The sequence below is a fragment of the Crocodylus porosus genome, unplaced genomic scaffold (assembly GCF_001723895.1).
Source record: "Crocodylus porosus isolate Cpor-Errol unplaced genomic scaffold, CroPor_comp1, whole genome shotgun sequence".
In the NCBI taxonomy this organism is placed as follows: Eukaryota; Metazoa; Chordata; order Crocodylia; family Crocodylidae; genus Crocodylus; species Crocodylus porosus.
This window is the reverse complement of record NW_017728907.1, coordinates 35,991,233-36,009,803: the sequence shown is the minus strand read 5'-3', so window position 1 is coordinate 36,009,803 and position 18,571 is coordinate 35,991,233. Positions and strand designations below refer to the sequence as shown.

At 41.7% G+C, this 18,571-nt stretch overlaps 1 protein-coding gene across 1 annotated transcript in view; it reads left to right on the top strand.

Annotated features, from left to right (window-relative positions):
• The window catches only part of PKN2 (protein kinase N2), an 87,386-nt gene that overhangs the window by 32,012 nt on the left and 36,803 nt on the right, over window positions 1–18,571 (top strand). The window contains exon 2 of the mRNA XM_019531146.1: window positions 7,213–7,513. Coding sequence (XP_019386691.1) covers window positions 7,213–7,513 — 301 coding nt within the window. The remainder of the gene's footprint in view (window positions 1–7,212; window positions 7,514–18,571) is intronic.

Sequence of the window (18,571 nt, the reverse complement as noted above, 5' to 3'; positions counted from 1 at the left end):
CAATGAAGTGCTATGAGTTCTTTATACAGGTGCTGGGGTACCTAAGCTGTCTTTCTAAATTAGTTAAGAGCTAAGCTGCTGCAGTGTAGTTCTTATTTGACAGGGTTAGTTGTTTGAAGTACGCAGGCACAGTTATCACAGAGTAGCTGGCACAGTAAAGTCCTGCCCCTTTTATGGTAACAACTGTATGCACATGCTTTAAACAGCACCTTGTAAATAGTACAGGTCAGCGATTCTCAACCAGGGTACTGTGGCACAATGAAGTGCTATGAGTTCTTTATACAGGTGCTGCACAATATTATCACTGCTAGGTGTGCAAACACCTATGCATGATTTGCAGGATAAACCCAGAGATTTCAAACAAGAAATCCCATGGTGTTAAAAACATTCAGACCTGTTGTGGTGGTCTTGAGTTCTTTGCTACAAAATTGCTTTGTTTAATACTGAAAAACAAATGACGGCTAAGTGCTAGTATTTTCTGAGGTAGTACTTAAATCTAATGAGATTGAGGACCATTGGAATAAGTTATCTTGCCCATCAGCTGCCATAAAGCATATGGGACCTTAAGACTCCTTGTTCTCTACAAGAACCCCCACTACAACTTGTTCAGACACCCTTAATCCTCCTTTCAGTTATTTTATACAACTTATTTCTCATGGGAAACAATATAGATGCATCATGCCAACAAAAAAGTGTGTGGCATTCTCCCACTACCAGTCCTGGACTGTAGGTCTACATTTTCCTGCTGGACATTTTGAGAGTGTCATTTTAAATTTAAATAGATTCCATTTACTCAGTTGTACCACTGATACCCTCATGTCTTCAAGTTCATGCTAATCTTTCTCAAATCTCCATTTTATGTTGGTTTGAGATTTTTTTTCATGTATTTTTCCAAGTGGTTATGGTTACGAGAGAGTAAATTCAGCTTTTAGAGGCAGCTGGTTCATGGATTACCATACAAGTAGCTAGAATGTTAGATCTTTCTGAATTCCAGAGGGTGGTATCAGTAATGGTTTCTCCCAACCCTATGTTTGGCATAAGGATTGCCCCCCGCAAAAGAAAGCTACATAGCTAAGGTATGCCAAAAATGCTACCATTATTTTTAGCAAGCATTCCAAAAAGTTTTTGTCTGGCATGAAGAAATTGCAGGTTTGATTTCATAGACATTAGGGCTGGAAGGGACCTCGGAAGATCATGGAGTCCAGCCCCCCGCCCAGAGGGCAGGAAGTCAGCTGGGATCGTAGGATCCCAGCAAGATAAGCATCCAATTTGCTCTTGAAGGTGTTCAATATAGTGCTTGAACCACCTCCAGTGGCAGACTATTTCAGACATTGGGGCCTCAGACAGTAAAGAAATTCTTCCTTATGTCCAGGCTGAAACGGTTGTTTTGGTTAGTCTTTAAACTAGTGTTGAAATATCTCTGGCTGGCAAGCTGGCTAAGCTTGTATCCACTCAGGGTGTTTGCAGACTTCAAAACAAAGCAAAACAAAAAAACCCCAAACAAAAAACCTCCGGTGCTTTACTTTGAATGCTGCATATTCCTGTGCCAACTCTGCCATATGCCCAGAAGAGGCAAGGCATTAATTCAACTCAGCTCATCCAACATCTGTAGAGATGGGTTGCTTTAATGGGCCTTTTTGGGCAGTTTTATCTAACAACTGATTGAATTGGCTTTAGGGAGAAGTGCCAAAAAGCCCCACTGAAGCACCTGGTCTTTACAGATGCTGCAGAGCTGGGTTGAAGTAACATGCCACTGCTGCTTCCAGTAAAGTGCACTTGGCGGGGGGGTGCTGGGTGGGGGTTGTGTGTTTTCTTTAGCATCTGCAAGCAGTCTGTGTCATTACAGTTGGATATCTAAACTTGAACCAGGGCTTAATTCACCCATGCAGTACAAGTTTCCTCTCTGACCTTCCTATATTTCCAGCTGCAAAAGGACATGTCAAATAGGAGCCAGACTATTAGCAAAGAAGCTAAATTTTGCAAAATATTTTTGCCATTTGCATCTGTGGTTTTACAGGAATTTGTCTGTAGTACTGTGTGGGGTTGACCAGAGAGAACCAAACCATGTTATGGTGGGGTGTACTGTACAGACTTCACATGTGGTACTACAAACTTAATGCTTCAGAGAACGTTCCTTTTCATCAAGTAACATATTTGTGGTGCTCCCAAAATTACATTTTTTAGCAGTACAGAGATCATGCGTATCTGTCCACTCAACTTTTATGGCACTGTGAGGATGTATATATTGCTACAGATTTAGTACCTGTCCTGAGCTCCTTAATTAACCTAAGCCCAAAGCATGTGAGCTTTCCCTCCCTTGTAATTTTACCTTGCTGTAGCCATGCACTAAATGTAGGACACCATCGTAGTTAAATTTCCTTCTTAAAGGAGCTCAAGTGGACTTGGGTAATATCAATTAATAAAAGAAGAACAGTTAAGCAATTAGCAATTATTGCTATCAACCTTCATGACTGATTGCATGGCTGCTTCCTTTCAAGAATTCCTTTTGCAGCAGCCTGTTAAGCTGCTGAGGTTAGTCTCTGGGGATGGGTGAGTGCAGGTGTGTTTTTAATGACTGGTAAAGTTGAAAGTAACTCTGTACTGGATGATGTCAAGGAACAGGGAACAGAGTTTTCCTTAGTTCTGGCTGGACATCTTGGCTAAGTACATTAAAAAAGCCTGAGGTTGAATCTATTCAGTCTTTGCAGATTAGACTCAACTGTGTAGATAGAACCAAGAAGCAAGTGAGCAGACATTCACTCACTTTTTGATTCCAGAAATGCAGTCGCATGCCTGTAGTAGCTCCGGCTAGAAGCTGGGGGGTGCTAGAGCACACCTCCCAGCCTGCTAGTTGTTGTTGAACAGGAGGGAGGGAAAGAAACTGGCACAGAAGTCCTCTGAGGCTTTTTTTTCCCCCTCCCTGCTAGAGTGGAGGGTGGGGCATGGTCAGGCCCTGGCTGGCCCTGCTGAGTATACTGCAGAGGAGGAGGGGGCTTATACCCCCACCTTGGTCCACACAGATTTCAGCCAAGGTGTGCTGGTAGGGTGGGGGAACAGGCCTTGCCAGGCTTTTCTCTGGCCTGGCTCAGCACACTGGTGGGGGGCAGAGAAGGGGTGGGGGTTAACCCCTTTCCCTGGCCTTCACAGGACCCCAGCTCGGGTCTGTTTGTGGGATGGAGGGGGTATAAAACAGCTCTTCCCAGGCTCTTCCTGCTCGAGTGGAGAGGGGGGCAAAACCAGGGGAGCAACAGCACTGGCTCAGATTCAGCACACTGAAGCGGAGGTGGGGAGGGGGATTTTAAACCTGGCCATGCCCCCTGCCAGCTCTCTGCTCCAGCAGGGAAAAGCCTGGCAGGGGCTGTGTCCCTTCCAGCCAGGCAGACCACAGCTAGGGTCTGGACCCAGGTTTTTTGTCTGCCCCCCTTTCCATTTCCCTAGCTGGAGCACTAATCAGTGGTCCTACTGGCTGAGATCAGACTGGTGGGGCCAACCCTGATCTGCTGGAGCAGACAGCACAGCCCAGGCTGCAAAGCATCCTGGGATTCTGGGGGACTGTGAGTTAACTTGTACCAGGAAGGGGTCTGGGAAAATGGTTGGACTTAAATTGGTTCAGTCTGTTACTACATCCAGCCAGGCTTATCTTAAACCAGTTTTGGAGTGGTTTAAGCACACTGAACTTCTATTGTGTTACAGAGTTAAATTGGTTTCAGATCACTTAAACTGGATTATGTGTAACATCTGTCTGTCCCTAAACCTTTTGCTTCTCTTGTTTGTCATGTAGGGGTGATTCGGGAAGCTTATTCAGGCAGTACAGATGACCAGGTGTTTTGAAAATTGTTTGAATATTTTGTTTTGAAGTGAGTGTGGTGTATATTCCTTGTCATCTCATTTCACCTGTTCTGGTTTCTTGGTGCACACCCATTTTGCCACAACTTTACAGTGAATTTTCTTCAGTGCTAATGTTCAAGAAGCTTCTTGAGTTGAAGTTTTTGGTGTGTGTATACACAAGTACAATTTATGTGAACTGCAGTAAAATGCAATTCACTCCTTGTGTATGGCACTTCTGCACTGTCCTTTTTTTAAAAGCATAATGTTAATGATTTTTCGTTTGTTTTTTCCAATTTGGCAAGGCTTTTAAAATCAAGTTATTTGTTGACTTTTAATTCCTCTTTCTGCAGACCTGTGTGTCTATGTAAACAGGTCAGTAAGAGCTTGATATAGTGTACTTGAATTGAAACATGAGAACTACCAGATGAACCTCTTGCAAGTTGTTGTGTTCTGTTAAGTAATCTAAAATGCCACAGTTTAGACTATGACTTAATGTCTTATGCAAAAAATAAAAGGGCAATCTTACAATGTTTGAATATGTAGGGTGGGGGGAAAACTGCTGTGTGCTGTTATATTTTGAAATGAAGGTAGTATATAGGTGCCTTATCATGGCAGAGACCATTAGGATGAATATCAGAATGGCCTCTGCTTGATTTTCTGGAGAGTGAAGGTGGGTGAGAGGAAGAGTAAATTGGTATACTCCTGGTGTTAACTGCTCCAGGGGAGGACAGCAAGACTACCTGATGGTTTAATTCTCTATAGTGCTGAAGAGACTGGTGTAACTACCTGCAATATCAGCACCTGATGCTAATTTTGATATCGGTCCATAAACTCAGTACTGGAATCAGTAGATCTGTTTTGTCAAGGGTGTTTGTACTGATACTAGGCTTCACTGCTAAAGCAGACTTTGTTCTACACAAGGCTAAGTAAACTGAGATGTCCAGCTCTTCTAGGTTTAGGTTTAGATGGAAAGATTCACAGATGTCAACTACTAGTCAGATTTTTTTTAAAAATGAAACTAAAAAAGGGCTCTCAGCATGGCAGAAGAAGCTCTCTAAATTTAAATTAATTCAGAACCGATTAAATGACAATGCATTACAGAGTAAGATTAAAAACTGCTGAGTTCTGTCATAGGTAGCAGGTGATTGAGAACTTGGGACTTCTGTCATGTATTCAAGTTTTTCCTACACCTACGCAATAGGATAGGGTACTAACAACATGTGATGGCTTCCTTGGATAGTAAAGATTTGTAATTCTACATTCATGAAGTGAGATCAAGACAAAGTCAAGGAAAACCTATTCTGAAAAACTATATATTGAAGCCTTCTGTATAAGCTTATTTAAGCCATAACTTTTTTTAAGACTTACTAGAATGCTCCCAGCCCTGAGTAGTCTATAAAATGCCTGTCATTAAGATGCTTTCTTGAGGTAGCAAGTTACATGCATCTACCTATATGTAGACACCTAGCTATTCAGAGGGGAAACCCCAAGATAAGCTTCTGTCACACAACTCGGTGTCATCAAATAAATCACCCTTGCGTTGTAATTGAATGACAAGTCCAGTTACAAATCCATCTCATTTCAACAAAATCCACAGGATTGTGTAGGGTTTTTAAATTCCAAGGTTTACTGAAAGTAAAGGCTCCCCATCTGTGTTCTCTTATGCTTTTGTTCAAAATAGTTGTGTTAATCCATATCTACCTTGGCCATCAGGGCTACCTCTTTCTCCTAAGAATTGCACTTAAAGTTCTTGGCTTTGACTTGCCCCTTCTTTTGAACTCACCAAGTAGTTCTGAGATCTCAAAGTCAACAAAGATATAGCTCTGACTACCACTGTACATGAGGTTAATAAATTTGAACACAGAAATCCTTTATACTTTACAGGACTAAGGCAGTGCTGAGACTCCTCTTAAATTCTTCAGCAGGGTATCATCTCTTTTTACTAAGCTTTCAACTTGTCCCTCACTCTCAAGCCCAGGCAACCTTTTCAGCATGCCTAGGAAATCTTCCTTACTAAGAGACCTGAGCTACAAGTGGCTATTCTACAGACCATGTACTTATCCAACATTATATCCTAGAGAGGGAGACTAGGTCAGATTTTTTTTTAAATCAGGAGAGCTGTTCTGCAATGACTGCTTGGTTAACCATAGCAAAGATTCTTTAGACCCTCTTCCCCTCATAACCTGGCTAGCCACTGTTAATGAGTTTCATGTGGCTAAAGACTGAATACACATGTTAAAAGAATTACAGTTCTAAATATTTTTTTTGTCAATGTGGAAGCTTCAACCTAGCTTCCATCTGCATGCCTTAAGTACCCATCTTTATTTAGTAGGATCCAGAACTAGCTAGAGGACAGGTTTGCTCTTGTTCATTCACTTGCATTCCCTTCCCCCTCTACACACACGCACCCCATTGGGTAAAAGAGGGATGAATACATGAGGCAAGGGTGTCAGTGCAATCTGGTGGTCTGAAGATCCTAATTTTTGCATGTGCATGAAGTCCATTTACCAGGGTCCACATGGACAAAACATTATGAAAACCCCAGTTACCTGTAAGCCTAGCAGCTGTTGTGTATTTCACGTTCTACTTATCCTCTCTATAACACAGCAGGAACATATTTTCTTCAGTTTTTTTTTTGTTTGTTTTTTTTTATAGACATGGGCTGGAAGGAACTTCACAAGATCATCAATTCAGCCTCAGTGTTCAACATTTCTCCTCTCTTAACCCATCTTGTAGTAAGGAGGAAAAACTAACTTTAAAAATTTCTCTACATAAAGCTTGAAAAGGAAGCAAAGCTGTAAGATTAGAAATGTTATATTCCAGTAGTGGATATGACAAAACGCATACTCTATAAAAGTAACAGTATTTCTCTAAATCTCTGAAAATGTTGCAATGACTTAAATGTTGAATAGGATAGAACTGTTGAACTTCTAGCAAATGTATAGGAATTAATCATTGTTAGTAATTCTAAGAATGAAACATTATTTCCTAGATCCACTTAGTCTATTAAAACACACAATTAAATCCCAGAAAATTACAAATGTGGGTCATTAGCTGTGAGGAATATAACTGCAGGGCATGTGTGCATGACAAATCTAGAGGTATTTAAATCTCTTGCTGTTAAAAATAGACTCAGTAAAGATGTCACTAAATGTAAAACAAATCTGTTGGTTGTAAAACACAAGTCCATCACTGTGTAAAGTCTTATAGGCTTGTTGGCTCTTTGGGGCAACATGACTGCTGGTAGTGTTTAGTAAATGGCTTCTCCAAAGTATTTAGTATATTTTTTGGAGAAAAGCCATGTGTTTTCATACATGGAAAGTGCATCATCAAGCAGATCATTTCTCTGTTTAATTATGTTGTGTTTTTTTCTTTTGTGTTTAGGGAGATGCTCGAGGTCTTCTGGTTTCTGAAAATCTTAGCCCTGGCCAAAAATTGGACTTTTCGGACACAATGGTACAACAGAAATTGGATGAAATAAAGGATCGGATCAAACGGGAAATAAGGAAGGAACTGAAAATCAAGGAAGGAGCAGAGAATCTCCGGAAGGTCACAACAGATAAAAAAAACTTGGCATACGTGGATAATATGTTGAAAAAATCAAATAAGAAGTTGGAAGAATTGCACCATAAGTTACAGGAGTTAAATGCGCACATTGTTGTAACAGATCCAGAAGATGTAACAGGTACAGTACTTTAAAAGATACTGTCTCTTTTTTTGTAGCTCTAGATGTTTTGCATGCTTTTCTGTCATCTATGTAAAGAGGTAGAAAAAATTCCTCTTAAGAAACAATTACCTGTAGCTTTTTAAATTAGTATTCATGTACATCTACATGCTTTAATTCAGTTTTATGTTTCTTGGTAAGTTCTAAATTGTAGTTTGCAAATGACTGGTATTCTACCGAGCAGTAGCTGATGGTCAGGAGCCTGTTGAAGAGTCACCTATTTCTGGTATTTTCCTTCCAGTTGCTACACTGCTTGAGAGTATGCCCAGCTTATTTAAATTGTCCTATTGGTGCTTTAACATGTAAGCAAATACAGTGGAAGACATATGACCAAATCCAGAGACAAGTAGTTCTTGAGAACAAGCAAGACTGCTGCTGTTACAATTGATATGATGAAAGCGTTTAAGAACCCCTCTGCCTGAACAGTTTGAAACAAAATAATATATTTTAATCAGTATATTTCCTCTCATTCTAATTTTGTCTGGCTTTATAGTTAAAAAAAAAAAATTAAAAAAAAAAAAAATGGTTCGGTAGCATAACCATTTGATAAGTCTTAAAGATTTTTCCACACCCAGAGCAACAAGACTAATGGATTTCTCTTCTTCCACCTGCACGTTTTGGCTTACTCCCCTCAGTGCTGTGGCTTTTAATTGCTTGCCTGCCTTCCTTCCACTGTTGCATAATAGGTTCCTGAAGATATCTGCTCATATTTGTCTCCTCGAAAGAGAATTTATTTTAACTTCAGTTAATATTTTGTTCTTTAACTTGTTTTGTATCAGTTGTTCCTATGGAACATTATGAAACACCATGTTCCGTTAATAACCTTACTTAATTCTTAAAAGTTGTAGAATCTTCTGCAGCTTTTGAGAGAGCTTTTAAAAAAAGAGGTTGGTATTTTTTTGAAAGAGGTTTTCCTCACTTAAATGCAGTAAAGGAAAAACATCATACTACCCATATATGTCTCATCTTTTTGAAAGTTTAAAGATCTGATGCAGTGATATGGATGAACACTGGTGAGATGGTATGATGAGCTAATGTTAAAATGCTAACTTTAATTTTAAACCTAAAAGTTTGGCAAGTATCTGTCCATGACAAAAACAGATTGGTAACATAGATTTGAGAAACTTGGGGCAATGGGTAAACAACTGATGTGCAAGGGGGTGATGTAGGTTGCCCAGTAGTTCTTAATTTTTTTTTTTTTTTCTGTGCATCGAGATCTGTCCTATGCTGTCTTGGAATAAAGCTGGGGTTGGCAGCCTACAGCCTGTAAAGAAATTGAATTTGGCCTGCAGCAGCAAAGGGGAATCAGCAGCATGCTTCAGTTGTGGCAGTCAAGGAGGCAACCTCAGGGCCCTATTGTAACCATCTCAGGGGAGGCCCTCAATATAGTCTACTACCCCCGATTGGTCGGTCCTGGCTTCTGGCCCTTTCTTTGTCCCGACATGCCTACCCATCTTGCTTGCCACAACTTGTTGGTATAGAAATTAGGGAGTAGGCCAGGGATCGGCAAAATACCATCTGTGGGCCAATCTGGTCTGTCAACTGATCTTAAAGCTGCCCCACTGGGGCGGGGGGGGAAGGGGGGACACTTGCCCACACTCCCTCCTGTTCCCACTGGCCCTGTCCAGTATGTACAGTTTCCTGGCAGGGCTGCTCCCAGTGTGGTTGCAGCCACCTAAGTGCTCTTCAGCTCCCCTCTCCTCCAGTGGTGGCTCCTCCTGCCCCTGTTGTGCTGCTCTGGGGAGGCAGGAGGGAAGCATGCTAGGGCAGGAGCTGCCCTGCTGTACTGGGGATCCAGCTCCTGGCCATCTTCTGCCTACTCCGTCCACCTGGCACAATGAGCAGCCACCTGTGGGTGGAAGATAGCCAGGAACTGGAGCCCCACACTGGGTCAGGAGCTGCTTGGCTGCAGCTGCTTCCCACAGGAATAGCATAGCAGGGGCAAGAGGAGGAGCTGTGCAGTACCTCAGTGGCTGCATCTGCACCAGGAACAGCCCTGCCAAGAAGCTGTGTATGCTGGTTGGGGCCAATAGGCACAGGAGGGAGTGTGGTGTAGGGTGTCCCAGGTAGGAGTGAGTGGGGCTTGGCCCCATGTGGAGAATTGTGGGGGTAGCCATGGGCTAGACTGGGGGCTGTGAACCTGGGGGCGGGGGACAACTGCACCTGCACTCCTCTTCCCACCCTGGCCAGTTCCCAGGACTTGGCATCCATACACACCACAATATACAAGAGTAAGACTATTTTGAGCTATTATACAATCATTTCTATATGCAAAAAAACACAAATAAGGACAAGAAATATTTTGAAACTTTAAATTATACTTTAGTAGGTGTCTGTTTTGGTTTTTGTGCGGGGAGTTTTAAGTATACGATTTGTTTTTTACCTATAACAACATTGTTAAAATGGTATCTTCTAAAAGATGTATCCAGCCCTTGACAGCTCACAAAAACTTAAGTGACCTGCCAGCCAAAATAATTGCCCACCCTGAAATAAGCTGTCAGTCCTCCTAAGGGAGGAGCAACTTTTAAGTACCTTTCTGTACAAGTTTCCCTCGGTTTTATGTGGTAGGTGTGTTCCCAGGGACCAGCGCATAAATTACATTCGCATACAGTGAACAACTGTGGGAACATATCCCCATCCATTTCATTGTAAACTGGGTTCACTTTATGCGATTTTTATGCGCCGTTCCCTGAGAACGCATCTACCACATAAATTGGTGGGAGGGAGTGAGGTTGGGGCTAGGGAAGGAGCAGGGAGAGGGCATGGTGCAGCCCAGCAGCTGCAAGCAGGGGTGGCACTGGGCTCTTCACCGCACTTGGGGTGGGCAGCAGCCCCTGCTGAAACAGTCGCAGGAGCAGCCAATGCCAGTTGCCTTTTAGCTACTGGGCTGCACCATGCCCCAAACCACCTGGCACAGCGCAGCCCAGCAGCTGCAAGCAGGGGTGGCACTGGGCTCTTCACCGCACTTGGGGTGGGCAGCAGCCCCTGCTGAAACAGTCGCAGGAGCAGCCAATGCCAGTTGCCTTTTAGCTACTGGGCTGCACCATGCCCCAAACCACCTGGCACAGCGCAGCCCAGCAGCTGCAAGCAGGGAACACCTGCTGTTCCCAGGGCTGCAGCAGGGGTAGACAGCAGCCTGCAGTGGGACAAGAACCAGCTGGGGCCAGTGGTGGCACCAGTCTTTTCCCAGTGCTCGGCAGTGGCACTGAGAGGGCAGGTTGTGCGGGGAGCTACAGCAAATTTTGGAGTGGCAGCAGCCTCCCTCCTATCACTTCAGCCCACCCAGAGTGCCAGGAACAGCCTGGTCTTGTCCTGCTGCCGGCAACTGCCTGCCCCTGCTGCAGTGCTGGGAGCGGCAGACACCACCTACTTGCAGCTGCTGGGCTACGCCACGCTGGGAGGTTCAGGGCACAGTGCCCCAAGGGAAGTGGAACCCTGGGGGGTTTAAGCCTTGGCACAGCCCAACAACTGCAAGCTGCTGGCATCAACCACTCCCAGAGCGGCTGCAGTGAGTGGAGCCTTGACCCCACGGCCCTTTCCCCTCCCCTAACCATCTCACAGACTACCTGCTTGGGGGAGGGAGGACCGCGCCTATGCCAATCGCATAACAGCAAATTTACATCTCGTATAACAAATTTCAAGTATAAAAAGGATCATTGCATAAGAGCAAACTTGCATAAATTGAGGGAAACCTGTATTGCAGACCTGGGCACGCCTTAGCCCCGTCTCCTATGTCCCTGCTACTAGGGTATAAATTGATCAGTAAGGTCTCTAGACTTTGTTATAGGCAACCCATTGCCACAAGCAGCTTCAGGTAGAGGTGCTTCAGGTAGAGGTGGTCCACCCATGTCAGAAAAGTTACTTTGCCAGTTTGGCAAGTAGTGCATGTAGCTGCCATATTAGAATCCAAGATGGCTGCTATGAATTCAGTTTAGTTCATATTTCAGCCCCCACTAGGGCTAGAAAATTAATTCTAATTTTCAGTTGTTGTAATGCTTTCATTGTGGTAGCCATATTGAAAGCATTATATCTCAGGCTAGCCTTTTCTTAAATTTTAGAATGTAGGTTAGTTGGGTGTTTGAATAATATATAACCTAATGGCAATGAAATGCATGGACATATGTTCAGCTCCAAAGCAATAGGAGAATGTAATGGTCTAATCCAATGGTAATATAATGGTAATACAACAGTATACATATCACCAATACAACAGGTAATTGCAGTTTTTCAGATTACAATTATGTAATCTCATTTCAGTTGTATCCTTTGTCTCTTGTTATGATTGAAAGATGTTATTGTATTGATCCCAAACTTTTGACTTACCATCTTGGTTAAGGTGACTTCTTTTGTTGCAGTTCAGTACCCATCGTGGTCTAGCTGATTCACTGCATGTTATACTTACTATACCATTGGCAATTTTGCAAATCTTGTTGTTGCCTGGTCTGTTGAAATATTTACAAATGGGAAACTAGTTCTCTTGACCCTGGATCCTCCTTCCACAAATTAGCATACATTGTAGGAACAAAATTTTTTAAGTTCTTCATACATTCAAGATCTACTGGACCCTGTCTCATGTAATTGGTATGGTCATGCGCAGCTATCGGCAGAAGCGTTTCTTCAAAGGCACATAAATGCTCAAGCCAGTTTCCTTCATGCTCAGCCCTGAGTATGCACTAAGAGTATTGATTTACTTCCAAATAGTTCATCCAGTACTTGAATGTACCTTGATGGCATTGTTCCATAATTTTTGAAGTAGTGCCAGTCACTGGCAGATGCACTAATAGATCTTCACCAGATTCCTTCCCACTTGGCAGTCATCATTTCTGAATGAAACACCTATACTATTGGAAAGTTTGGTCAATGACATCATAATCTAATTCTTTGTATGAACTGGACAACCACACAATTAATTCATTTATCAAAATATACCATATTGCTTTGAATGTTATCTTGTGCTCTGATAGCATAGTTGTACAGATTTGCTTTCATTTTATGTTGGTGGCGTTTTCTGAAAATAATCCACTCTCTAACAATCTTTATGAAGTGGTGAAATGCTGACCATTTGCTCTTAGGTAAGCCATGATGATATGGAAGCCTCCTTTGCGCTCTCTTCTGGCTGAGCCCAAAGAAGTTCTTTTGCTTTGAAATACAATGCTTGATCAACTGTTACGATTGTGCTGCTGCCCCAGGTGTCCTACAATTGTTTTACATTACAACACCATTTGGACTGTCATGAACTTGGGTGCTTGTGTGGGCAATATAGGACAAAACCCAACAATCAGCAGTGGTGAAGTATCATCAGAAAGAAACTGGTTAAATGCTGTCCACCCTGGTATGGCAATGTTCTCCTGCTTGTTAGCTGATTATTCTATCCAGTATGCATAGTAGCTTTGACATGCATTGAACAGCTGTATTGTTTAGCTTTTCATTCATGTTGGTACCCATACTGTGGACAGCTGGTTTCATTGTCTTGTTACAGGTCATCATAGTTGGAATTACTGTGTTAAATTCAGGTGGTACATCTTTCAACATTCTTTTCTTTCCTATTACGCCAATACTTTCTTCAAGCTAGGCTGGTTTCAATGGTCCTCTTTGTAATGCAACAGAAATTGTAGCATTAGTGTTTGTTTTCTGTCCAGTGTCTCCTCCCAAGATATCAATGTTGTCTAGTTTGAAAATGGAACAAAAGGGCCATAACAAGATTTCTTGGGATAACAACTCCAATTTTCCCAAAATTCCTTTCCATTTTTCTCAGCAGCAGTGGTTTTGATGTAATAAACTGTGTATGCTGCATCCAGCACTATGGAGATTTATACCAGATTCTTAGATCTAGTTGCAAGATGCATCAGCAAGTCTAACTAAACATGTTTTGGCATAAACTTTTTTTGCTTCATGATTGCAGGTAAACCAAATCCTGAGATTCTAGACAGATGTACTGAATATATTCTCATCTTGTACATGACTTGCAACATCCAAGTTGTCATTTGTCATCTCCCAGAATCCAAATGGATCAATGTGTAAATGCTATCAGGAACACATTTTTTGGCTTGCTCTCCATTCAATTTGCTGTATCCCTTCATGTTGGCTATAACTTTCAAGTCCTGCTTTGATTTTGAGAGCAGCATAGCACAAGTTGTGTGCGTCTGAAATGCAGGTCAGTTCCTCTTCATTTATATGCAAAGTTACAACTGCTTGTACAACTTTACCAGTTGTCCCAGCATGGAAGACAAGGAGTAGATTTGCATTTCTTTGGTGCTGAAAATGTCTGTCTTCTAGTAAAGTCTGAAGTTCTTGCTTCGTTTGCTTCAGCATGATCAGAGGTTGTTCACCACCCTTTGTCTTCTACTAAATTGCAACATCTTTCAAGTGCATCTTACAGACTGTACACATTTTCCATGCAAAACTGGCATCTAGTTCATTAATCACTTGATGCAATGCTTTCGCTTCAGAAGAAAGAAGAAATAACATTGTGAAATCTCCACATAAGAACAGGAAGAAGAGACTTGTTGCTTCCATTGTTCTACTGCCTGCATTCAGGATGGTAACATGCTCTTTGACACCAATTCGGCAACACAACACTTCGTTCTTCTCTGTCAGCTTGCGTATTGCATTGGCTGATTCAAACGACAACACTTTACTCAGTCTCTTCTTAGAATGTCTCTGGCAGAATATGTACATACTCCAGTGAACTGCTGGAGTAGATGTCCTAGGGTGTTCTTCACTTGATGGTGGTAGCATTTCTCTTTCTTCTTCTACCTTGTGTGACTTAAGTCTCTCAGTATGTCCTTTGTATGTAAACTGTAGTAAGAATGGTGCCAATTGAGTCTTTTGTAATGCTGCAGCACAGGATAAACACAACGTAATAGTCTGTCAAGAATACTGCCAGCAACTGTCCTACATTGAGTGAGTGACTCATTTATTCTTGCAATTCCAGCAGGTGTACTTTAGCTAATCATTAACTGGAAACCTATTTCGAGACATGTGCATCATCTAGATTCCAAGTCAGACCTCTTGTGTTTTGCTGGACTCAGTGATGCTTTTGGCTCCATTTGTAACATTTGCTTAAGGGCAATAAGGGGGAGTCTCTCTTGTTGACTATCTCCATGAGGTTTTCATGTTGGTAATGTGAAACTAAACAGAGTTGATGCAGCAATTTTGCAAACCTTTTTTTTTTTTTTTAATTCATTATTAGGTATTTGAATGTCAATTCACAGCAGACATCTTTAAAATCCAATATGGCTACCACAACAAAGATGTTAAGATTGGTCTTCTTGGTTCATAGTGTTGGTTTTCATCATTATAATTAATTTTCTAACCCTAGTGGGGGCTGAAATATCAACCAAAATGTGAATTCGTGGCAGACCTCTTAGATTCCAATATGGTGGCTACCTGCAGTACTTGCCAGATAGAAAAATCATGTTGCCAGACACAGGTGGACCACCTCTACCTGAAACGCATACTGCTGTTGCCTGTGAAATGCCTATGGGATGACACCTTTTACCTTTTTTTAACTCTACTATGTGGGCTCTGGCCCCAGTTAGCAATTCAGTGAGGTAAAATCTTCTAGCCTGGCTTCTTAAGTAGGTCAGAACAAAATAGCCCAAGTCAGGTTAGGGTGAGCACCTGGCCTGGTTATCTTGATATTGACTCTCCCTCCTGGCCCACACATAAATTTGCATCTCCTCCCAATCCTGCATTCGGTCCCAGTGAGCTTGGCTGCCCTGCAGTCATTTTCAGGTAGGTTGCCTTTTTCTGGTTGTTCTCTGGCTTTTCTCCCTCGTCCCACTGACTACCTCTAACATAGCCCTCCTGGGCCTACTTACAGCCTCCAACTCCCCAGGACTGTTTCCATCAGTACCCTATCACAGAGCTCTTGCCTCCAGCTCTGTTTTACCTCTGCTAGGTTTATATGCCCAAGGGCTGGTCTGTCAGCAGCTCATCTTGTAAAGGCATAATGCCTACTTTTTTTTTATTTTGTCCTGTTCTTATAGAGAATTGGAGCAAGTCCTCGGTTACATTTAACAGCTGCCTTTTTCTGTTTATCCTTTTGGTAGCTTCTGACTAGTGTGTGTGGTGGTGGCAGGATGTAGGGGAAGTCTGGGGTGGTAGCTGCGCTGCAAGCAACAGCTTAGTGGCAAAAAAGTTGCCAACCCATGAAATAAGTGCTCTTTGGTGTTTTCATGAGTGGCCATGCTCATCCTGGCAGCTTTTAGAAGTGGTGTTATGTAAGGGTCACTGCCTACCTCAAAACTCTTAGTCTTTAAACAGTCTAGGATGCCCATCTCTTCCACTAAATAATACTATTTTAATACATATGGGATTGTTACCCATATTACAGAATCTTGGCAGCTACTGCAGCTTCTGTGATAACTTGGTTAGTGACTACAGAGGCATCCAGGGCTATAGCAGATCACTGAATGCTTATTTTCTTGCATCTTATAAGTTGTTGCTTTTCACTAACCTGTGCACCATATACATTAAAAGGAGAGCAGTTCCCCCCTCCTGCCTTTCAGTGATGTGTGGAGTCAGATATTTCCTGTTCTAAAGTAGTCTGTAGATTTGAAGGACAGTTCTCTGTGTTTTAATAGACAGGAGAATAAAACCTCTTAAAACTTGAGGGAAGATGGAAGATATAGTCTGAGACTTCAGAAAGGATATCACTCAAGGCTGTGAAAATATTGTTATCCTGGGTCCACAGGCTCTTTGTAGATCTGCACTGATGTTTATGGGGAGATGCTAAACACGCTGACTTCTGGGTGGAATAACTTCCTGGAATACGTTCTGCAGCCCTAATGAATTTAAAATAGCATGAGTACTTCAAGTCAGGATTGGGTTGTGGGTTTTTTGGGGTTTTTTTGTTTTGGTTTTTTTTTTTTAATGATCTAGGGAAGTATGGGGTGTGATACATTACATTGAGCTGGAATGGAAGCTTAGAGACCATTAGGGTTTTTTCCTCTGGATTTACCACTAACATGTTATAATAATTTGGGAAAATCATTTAACTTTTTTGCCCATCTTTTTCTAGTCTGTGAAATGGGTATAAAAGCAACCCTTGTAAAGTACTCAATGCTTGCAAATAGTGTGCTATGTAAGTGTTTATTGTGCCACAGTAACTACTGCAAATAGCACTACCCTTATAAAACACAGCACTTAAGCAAGCAGTTTAAGTTCATAAGAGCTATATCCCCTTTGTTAATAAAACCTGCACACACACTTGTTTTTGGTGTTCATTTGGCTATGGCTACAGTGCTCTTTCCTTTAATACTATAGGAAACTATTTTCAGCAGCCATTTCAAGAGGAAAGCTGGTATTTAAACATCAGTCAGGCACTGTAGTTTGCTTTAAATATTTAGCAATGAGCTTTATGGTCAGTTCAGTAGCTTCTCCAATGCAGAGGCAGTAGCCTTTCCCAGACCATAAAGGAAGCGCGCTCACACTCTCTCTCCACTGTATAATTGCTGGTGTCCCTAGCTTTATTTGAGAAGTGAGACTTTGTACCTAGACACTGCCATATCTTGCAGAATTAGTTGTATGGAGAGGCAGAGTTTCACAAGAGTTATGTTAACATGGTGTTATCTTAGTACTCAGAAGAGAATTAGTCCACAGCAGTGCAGAATGTGGATTTATGTCTGGTGGCTATTAGTCCTGAAAGGAATTTAATTCCAGTCTAAAATGGGGCTGTATTCTTTTTTAATTTTGGTGCCTTGTGTAATGGTGTAAAAATAGCTTCCCTAACCCTTCCCAAGCAGTCACTTTGTTTGTTTGTTTGTTTGTTTGTTTTGAATTTGTCCAAAGACTAGCATTGTGTGATGGAGCATTGGTGGAGTTAAACTTTAAATATAACAGTAATGCCTCCGTTATGCTGAACAAACAGTTTTGCAGCAAATGATGTTTTGTTACATACTTGTGCTGTTTTTCAGAACGGTCCTTATTCAGATACCTCAAAGGAAGTGGTACATCCCCTTGCAAAACACCTTTTGTAGGAAATAGTAGATATCATTAAGACTGAAGCATCTTCCTTTTCTTCCATCCTGCCCTCAGGCCTTAATGCATCACCTTAGTATGTTTGCTGTGGGGAAACCAGTTTCACAAGATGGACCAGAAGGGTATGGTTATGGTGGAGAAAATGAAATAGAACACTTTTTTTTTTTTTGTTTGTGGGGGTTTTTTTGTTTTTGTTTTGCTTCCTTCCCCCTCCGAAAAAACAAAACAAAACAAAAACAAACAAACTTTCATTGGGGAAAAAGTAGATGTGGTATGGGAGAATATGGAAGTGGCAAAAGGTACAGGGACAAAAAGAATTGCTTTGAGAAACATTACAGTGTTTTAATAACTTCTGTGGTAGATCTTTAGTTCTTGTAATAAAGATGTAAACCATATCAATAAGAGTACTGTTGATGCAACATGTCTGTCCTTGTGTGGATAGTTAACATCCCCCCACTTTTTTTATATCCCTATCTCAAAAGTGTCTCAAGGGTTAGTGTCAGAACTCTGCATGAAAGTAGCTTTTGCATAGCATCCAAAAACAGAACAAGTAGTCTTAGTAGTAGTGGCAATATATTATAAAGTACAGTAGATGTTCTGAGTTGAAAATGACTGATAACTTTGTTATATGTGAAACTGTAGCAAAACAAGGTTTGGCCATTCCATTGTCCTTGACCTTGCTGCTTACTCATGGAAAGAATACCAATATGACTAAAAGTCTATAATGAAAACCCCAATGAGCTATTGCTGGAAAGACAGCAGCCTGCATTCCAGGAACTTCTATCAGGCATGACACTGAAGGAGCTAAATGCAATCAAATAATCTTAAATTTAACTTTAACTAGTTAAAGGATGCTTGCTATTAATAGATTGGCTTAACAACATGCTGTAGTCACCTGGGAACCCAAATTCAGGAGGCAGCTTGGGTTCCCAGATACTCATCCTGAGCTTATTGAGAAAATAATGTACTTAGCTTCCAGGGAAGACAAAAGTGCAGCATTTTCAGAAAGAATTGAGTTGCTGCACCAATCAGTGT